Source organism: Pollicipes pollicipes, unplaced genomic scaffold (genome assembly GCF_011947565.3).
Source record: "Pollicipes pollicipes isolate AB1234 unplaced genomic scaffold, Ppol_2.1 Scaffold_7231;HRSCAF=8579_pilon_pilon_pilon, whole genome shotgun sequence".
Classification (NCBI taxonomy): Eukaryota; Metazoa; Arthropoda; class Thecostraca; order Pollicipedomorpha; family Pollicipedidae; genus Pollicipes; species Pollicipes pollicipes.
In genome coordinates, this window is record NW_023597034.1 from 37,791,598 (window position 1) to 37,799,618 (window position 8,021).

The 8,021-nt window shown below is 51.0% G+C and overlaps 1 protein-coding gene across 1 annotated transcript in view; it reads left to right on the top strand.

The window, feature by feature from the left end:
* The first annotated feature begins 4,888 nt into the window (after positions 1 to 4,888).
* The window catches only part of LOC119110079 (galactose-3-O-sulfotransferase 2), a 7,118-nt gene continuing 3,985 nt past the window's right edge, over positions 4,889 to 8,021 (top strand). Inside the window, exons 1-2 of the mRNA XM_037233822.1 lie at positions 4,889 to 5,362; positions 5,616 to 6,508. Of these exons, the coding sequence (XP_037089717.1) occupies positions 5,259 to 5,362; positions 5,616 to 6,508 (997 nt within the window). The 5' untranslated portion in view covers positions 4,889 to 5,258. The remainder of the gene's footprint in view (positions 5,363 to 5,615; positions 6,509 to 8,021) is intronic.

An 8,021-nucleotide genomic window follows, 5' to 3' on the forward strand; every position in this document is an offset into this window, starting at 1 on the left:
GAGGTCTGTGGAGATGTATTTATATTAGAACAATATGCCCCCCCCCCCCCCAGGCAGCGCTAAACCGGTCCCAGACAAGCCCAGATGCCTCAACTATGGTTGTTAGCCTCAGGACAGATGCAGCACACTGCCTTCATTCGAGAGAAGGGAATCTCTGTCAAATAAACCTGTCACAAAATGTTTTCGTTCGTTGAGCCCAAAAGCCGCCTGAAGTCAGTCACCAAAAACGGGAGTTCCTTACGACTCGGCCCCGTCACCAGTCCACCTGGCAGCCTCTGAGCGCACCAGGCCCCACCCCGTCACCAGTTCGCCTGGCAGCCTCTGAGTGCATCAGGCCCCGCCCCGTCACCAGTTCGCCTGGCAGCCTCTGAGTGCATCAGGCCCGGCCCCGTCACCAGTTCGCCTGGCAGCCTCCGAGCGCACCAGGCCCCACCCCCGTCACCAGTCCACCTGGCAGCCTCCGAGTGCATCAGGCCCCGCCCCGTCACCAGTTCGCCTGGCAGCCTCTGAGTGCATCAGGCCCCACCCCGTCACCAGTTCGCCTGGCAGCCTCTGAGTGCATCAGGCCCGGCCCCGTCACCAGTTCGCCTGGCAGCCTCTGAGCGCACCAGGCCCCACCCCGTCACCAGTCCACCTGGCAGCCTCTGAGCGCATCAGGCCCCGCCCCGTCACCAGTCTGGCAGCCTCTGAGCGCATCAGGCCCCGCACCAGCTGCCGTGGCATTACCGGCGGATGGTGGCGGATGGATAGAAGGTGACCCCGGCGAGCCGGGTAGACAAAAGTGCCCCGAGGCCAAGAGCGCACGTCAGACATAGAACCAGAGAGGGCCAACACAGCCCAGCGTCTCAAGGGGGTAGATAAGAAGTCCGTCTGTCAAAGATTGCCCACCCCGAAGGCCAGTGAAGGCTTCGCAAGGCCCAAGTACCATCCATGCGTGGAGGGCCTTACTAGGCCCATGCCGCTCCCAGGATGGTGGAAGACACTTGACTTTGTTTTCAAGCATGCCCACCAGCCCTGGCCATGACCAGCCATGAAGCGCTAGCTGTGGCTGATCAGCCCCGGCCATGGTGACGTCACCCCATCTGGTCCCCATCAAAGATCCCAGGATCCGGTGCTGGATCGCTCTCGCCAAGACCCCTGATGGCGGGAAGATGCCCAGTGATGGGCCCTCCCCATCCCACACCCGAACAGGCGGTGCAGCTGTGGAGCACCCGGCCCAGCCGGGCCGTCGCCGCCCGCCTCAGGGCGGTAGCTCGGATTAGCGTCGGGTTCGAACAAGGCATCGAAGCTATCAAGCAGAGTGTCAGAGTTTATTATGATGGGGTGGACAAGAATAACTCCATTAATCCTATTCTTCTCCGGCGGTTGATTTATAAAAGTTCATTTTTGGGACCGCATTTGCGTGCTAAATGAAACACATTTGGAAAACTTGATGGATGTTCTGATTTTCTCATTCCCCGGCCTAAGGGGCCCACTTTAGGCAGATCCAGGACTCTTTTTTAGGAAGAATGTTTAGAAGTCCCTTACGAAACTGCATTGGTGGGACTTCAGGCGTTTGCTAAGCAATATATTTTTTTTTTTGTTTCAGCCTTACTTACTTTCCAGTGCACAGTCACGACCATTCTGAGTGCCAAGGTCAGATTCAGTTTCTCATCTTTTGGTGGGTGGTCCCCATAGTCAGAGCCTGGATGTGTCTCAGAAAAGCATGTACACGCGTGCATCATTAGACACGCGTACATCGTTAAGGTCTGTAATATGACCTGGAGCGTATGCGCTTTGACGTCAACTTTGTGATGTGTTTGGTTCTCCATTTGATATTGACTTGCTATGCAATCGGGTTCACAGCACCCTCACATATGTTTCTGGCATCACCATTGCGCAATGTTGTGTGTGTGCAATGCTTCACTGTTTCCAGACAATCTTTTAAATTATCTGAATGGACTTGAGCCTGTCAACTTTTGACTAGATACTGCAATGCATCCCATCTTTAGCTTGTTTAGCATTGCCTCTCTCTGTAGCTCGTCTGACTGACCGTATAATTAATTATAACGTATATATAGTATATATATATATAAAGTATAATGACCGTATAATTAATAGAAAATTATATTTCCAAGTGCTCATAGGATACCACTTAGAACTATGACTTTCTCCGGAAAATCTCCGGACAAGAATAGGAATGATTCTCGTACAACTCTGTTTGCAAAAGCATAGCATTACCGGGTGATTATTCGGGACGAGGGCACGCTTCAAGAAGGGTCTAACCCTCATGTTAGGAATTCTCACACGCCTGCTCTGGTCGGAAAATATTCCTACGTGAAGCTTGGGAGTCAGTAAGTGAACAAGACTTTGTGCTTTACTCATGTCATTTAGTGAGCCACATTTGCTCCATGTCGTTCTGATTGATGGCTGAACATGACAGCTTCCCCCGGCAATTAATGGCAGGGTACGGTTGTCCGAAACATGACGTCTTTAGAATGTTCCAAATGCCCTATGATATGTTCGAAACGTGTAGGATGGTGTGTTAACACACGCACGGGTGAAGGTTGAATACCCTTCTCTGGGGTGCTGGTCAAATTGACCCCCCTGAGATTAAAAAGCTATGATAGCTAGACACATAACATTTACAGGGTAAATTGGCCTGTGCGTGAATTCACTCGTGTCAAAATTGCATGCCTTAGGTAATGATTTTGGAAGAAAGCAAGTTCAAACAAGGTCAAACTCCGGATTGGTGTTTGAAGTGCCCCAGATTTCTCATGTATCTGCTGTAAGGCTTAATACCTGTTACAAGCAAAAGCTCAATGAGATCGGCGACCTTGTTTTAACATGCGCCCGGGTGCCGGCAAGATACCTTTCGCTCAGGTGGGGAGGTCAATTTGACCCCACCGAGATCTCGAGAACTAAGAGAGCTAAAGACACCAAATGCACAGGGTGTGGTGACCTGTACGTGCACTCACTTAGGTCAAAGTGTGAGGTTCCTAGATCATGACCTCCGAGTCAAATAAGGTCAAATAAGATCAACTTTCAGGTTGGTCTCCAAAGTGCCCCAGAGCCTAGATAACTGTTTCTAAGCAAAAGTTCGCATGCTCAAGTAAGGTCAGTGACCTTGTTCGGCCTTTTTAAGGTCATGGTGACCAACACCATAAAAAACTACTCTGAGTTTTGCACTTGAATAAGTGACAAAGATTAGGCTGGGCAGTGTGTTTCTAAAAATAACATGCTATCCTGGGTCATTTCAGGTCAATGACCTATTCTGACCTCTAAGAAGACCATGGAAGATGTATAATGCGGTTCCTGCTGTCAGTAAATTCGAAATGAGCATCAGAAGCTATCACATACTGCAAGCCCTAGAGAAAAAACAGGTTGGTTTTGATCATGGTCTGACCTTTTTACCTGACCTTAGGTCAACGTAATTTGCTCATTCAATATATGTATTGCACAAGAAAGCATCTCAGAGATGTATGGCTTCGTCTAACACTCCGTTGTTGCATCAAATTGAACGATTCCCTAGAAACTGACCTCGCTGAAACCATAGCCTGACTTTGACCTGCCATAGGTCAACGACCTAACAAGATACATCTACATTTGTGATTCCAAACGAACCGCCATTCAATTTTCTACAGTATGCAAAATTTGGCGAAGCTGCGCCGTGCCGTTCGGAAACAATTCTGAAAAACCTTCGGGGGGGGGGCAATTTGATCCTCCTACCCGAGCGCGTGTTAGCATTTATGAGGTCAAAGTGACCAAATAAGTGCTAGATTGCTCCTGATTTGTCATTCGAATAATCATGAGGGATTACGCTAGTTGACATCTTTCTAAAAACAAAAATACTGACCAGGGTCACTTTAGGTCAGTGACCTCTAAACTTTGAAACGCTCATGAAACATGCCTCCTGTGGTTCCTGTCATTAATAAATTCGAAATGAGGACCACAAAATACCCCATGAAACCAAGCTCTCGAGTAAAAGAGCTTGTTATTGTTTTCCTCCGTCTGACTATCCGACCTCCCACTAGGTCAATAAAATTTGCAGTGATTCTAAGCTTTATTGGTTTATCGCCTAAGAAGCCATCTCGGATATGTATGACTTCGTCTAACACGCCGTTGTTGCACTATTTTGAACGATTCTTTAGAAATGCCCTTTGCTGACAGTCATGGCTTGACTCTGACGTGCTATAGGTTAGCGACCTTACAAGATGTAGATAATTTTTAATACAAAACAATTCACTATTCCATTCTCTACAGCTATACAAAGTTCATCGTCAGTTTTGGTTTTAAAAACCCTCCTAAGAGTTGTTTGTAGACATCTCACCGATTATGAAAGGTCTTTGAAGTTTGAATGATGTCAGGTAATTTGGCACCGCCCCACTGAGGTGCACCAACGGCACACTAGCGTTAGTATTGGCCGTCCTTTCAAACATATGTTAACTTACGTGGAGACGGGGAAAAACGTGATTTCCCTCACTTAGCCCCATCTAACAGTTCAACCGAAGAGATGCTACCAAATACCAAGGAGAAAATCAAACCATCCGCAGAGTCACCGCCATTTTGTTTTGGAATGAGGAAAGGGGGGAGGCTTCAACACCTTAGCTGTGGAATCGACAGGTGACGGTGCATTGATGGCGGCACCCTATGATGTAGGAAGTATCTTCACGCCTAGTAACGACAAGGGTTTATAAGTAGTTCTCACACATTGTGACACTTGGCTGCAGCCTGCGACAATTTGTGGCATTTTAAAATACGTTGCCACGACCCGGCGAGCATGGCTACCACTCATCCAAAAGGATTATTTTTTACTGGCGGCGCACAAGGAGCCTGTTCACGTTAAAACACCTTTCGTTCATGTCACCGCCGACAACAGAGAAATATATCCCGGAATGCTCTTCAGTAGTTTGCACTTGAAAGCAGTAGGGATGGGGTTGGGGCTATCTTTGATTGCAGTTTGATTTCTGCGCAGACGTGGACGCGTTCAGTCAGCAGAACTTTTTCGGAAAAAATTCAAACATTTGAGCGCACATTAAATCATCAAAAGGCAAAGCAAGCATGATTTTAATGGCGAGCCGAAGACGAACACTTAACGATTCCTTGAATCGAAGTGTTTAACTGAGCATTACTTTAAGTAAATAATCATAACTGTCTCTTTCAACAACACAAAATGCTGCTCAGCAAGGATTCTATGAGCACTAAATGCAACCATGCCATTTGTTTAGCCATATTACCTCACTAAACTAAGGTCGTGTTTATTGCGTCATTCTTTAAAGATGGGACGAGCATTATGGCTCGGGCATCCATTCTTCATCGGCATTGGTGTGGTGGCCTTCACGCTTATGATTACATGCTTTCACATTACCACTCGGAGCACAAGGTAAGATTACATGCTTCCACATTACCACTTGGAGTCATGGTTCAACCGTATGGTAGTCTGCAGCGCTCCAAGGCTAAGAGCGTTTTCAGTTCTCTACGTCAGCCGTCAGTCACCATGTAAAATTCAGAGATCCCTCGCATCACATTTAATACTGGTGACCGATATAATCATAATTAACGTGAATGTATATCAAACAGCTATCAACTGTGATCACGTTGACTCACTGCTGATCTTGTTGCACCTATTCCGCCAGAGAAACCCCTCGGAAGAGGGCACCTTCCAAAGTTGAGTGTCCAATTTTGGGAAAACCCTCGCCGCCGGTGGGACTGCCGGAGCAATATGAAGTAAACGGTCATCGCTGTCGGCCAAAGTACAACATAGGCTTCCTGAAAACTCACCGGTGTGGCTCCTCAAGCATACAGAACATCCTCTTCCGCTTCGCCGCCCGCCACGAGATCTTCCTCGTCCTGCCCGCGTCCGGCGAGTACATCAGCACGGAGCCCTTCAGGGTGGAAGACGTCTGCCTGGTGCCTTCCTACCGCATCGGCTACAACATGCTGAACCTGCACACGCGCTGGAACCACGCCGAAGTGCGACGCATACTACCCAAGGACACCGTCTACTTTTCGGTCCTGCGCGATCCGGTCGGCCAGTTCCTGTCCATGTTTCGCTACCTGGAGATGGACCGGTTCGTGACGATCGAGGCGTTCGCCTCCGGAGAGATCCCGGAGCAGCGGCTGAGCGGCTTCTTCGGCCGCAACCAGATGCTATGGGACTTCGGTCTCAGCGCCGAGGAGCTCACGGACGAGCGCCGCATTCGACAAAAGATTATCGAGATCGAGCGCGACTTTGACCTGCTGCTGATCGCCGACCGGATGGACGAGTCTCTGGTGCTGCTGCGCGAGCTGCTCTGTTGGCCGCCCCTCTACATGGTCAGCATGCGGCTGAACTCGCTGATGGCCTCCAGCGAGCTACCGGCCGGACAGGACACACGGACCCGCCTGGCCACCTGGCTGAAGGGCGACTACATGCTCTACAACCACTTCTATCAGCGGTTCGAGGAGCGCGTCCAGCGCTTCGGCGTCAACAATATGCGGAAGGAGGTGAAGAAACTGCAGGATGAGACGATGGACTGGGTCAACATGTGTAAAATCACGCGAAACGGGCCATGGGAGCTGCCTCCCCCTAATCGCTGGTCAAGTGAACGCGTTTATGGATTTGTAGCACAAAACCAATCAACCGATTGTAAGACACTTGTCATGAGCGAACAGCAGTGGGTGAAGCTGTTGCGGTCGGAAATGGCCCAATTCGTTCCTTGATTGCGTCTATTTTTTATGCACCGCGACGAGACGCTGATGTCAGCAACAGTAACGACGCCACACGCTAAGAGCAATAGATACGCTCTCCATGCTTTAAGCACTCGCATTGTACACTCCGTCCCAGACGTGAGCGTGTGTGAGTGTGCTTTGATGTGAGCCGAAGAAGACGAGGTCAGAGACAACATCTATCGATAATGCACGGACAGGCATGGAAGAGATGAAAATGAATGGGTGAAAGGGTCTGGGCATGCTCAAATCAGACCATGACGTAGGCGAGTCAACGCAGCGGAGAATGACGATTACGATAACTGACATATTCGCTCCTTGCATCCCGGACCAACATTTTCACTTGTATCTCGGCTCGTTTTGGCGAAGAATAAACGTCCCTCTGTACGACTCGGGATCCGCCCACTTCCTCTGTGTCCTCCTCAACGCACCCGAGTCTCCCGAGGCGCCACCCGGGTCTGGCGGTGCGGCGGGTCAGCCTGCCGTCGGCCAGCTACCCCCAGCGCCGGGCCCGGCTCCGGCGGCGGCCGCAGCCAGGCGCTATCGGCGCCGGGGCGTCCGCCGGGCGCGGCTCTGTTTGCTCGCTGCCGATTAGATAGGGGGCCGATATGACGGGACGGCCGACGCCCGAGCACCGGTCGCGGTTCCTGCACGGCTCTGTTCAAACGCGGTGCAACCGCACCGCGCTTGAACTGAATGCAAGGGCGGAGTGGGCGGAAACGGGTGGTGGTTTCGTCGGGGCGCCGGGGTGGCGTGGCTGACCCGAGCGGCGCTGGTTTGTCGGACCGTCGCTTGGGTTGTTGGCCCGGCCGATTGCCGCTTGTGTGGCGGAGCCGTTGCGGCAAGAGACGAGCTCCGAATTTCCATGCTGCATGCGCCACATATTAGAGAAGATAAGACCCACTTTATGCAAACGTGCCGCGCTAGAATGAAAGCCAGCTCAGATCAGACCAGCTAGCCATTACACAGGTGCTTTTTGCATCGTCCACTGTGAGGCGGGCGTGGAAGGGGCTCGCTTGCATAAGCATCTGCTCTGAACACGTTGCGTCATCTGTCCATTTCCAGAACTGCCGCTGGCGTTAGTAGCCTCCGGTTATGGTTTATGGCAGTGACGGTTGGGTTTCGTTTTGCTACGCGACCGGACCCCACCAGTTTCCGACGGAGCCTCGCCGTGAACACACGTCACATACGCGTACACGACAAAGACAAAACGTGACTTATTAGCCTTATCGCCCCCGGAGAAAGCAGCTCAGTTGAGCCGCGCACACGGCCACGCATCGACATTGGCATCCCGGGGCTCGGGCTCGAGTCGCAGGCAGGCCTGGGGGTGCTGG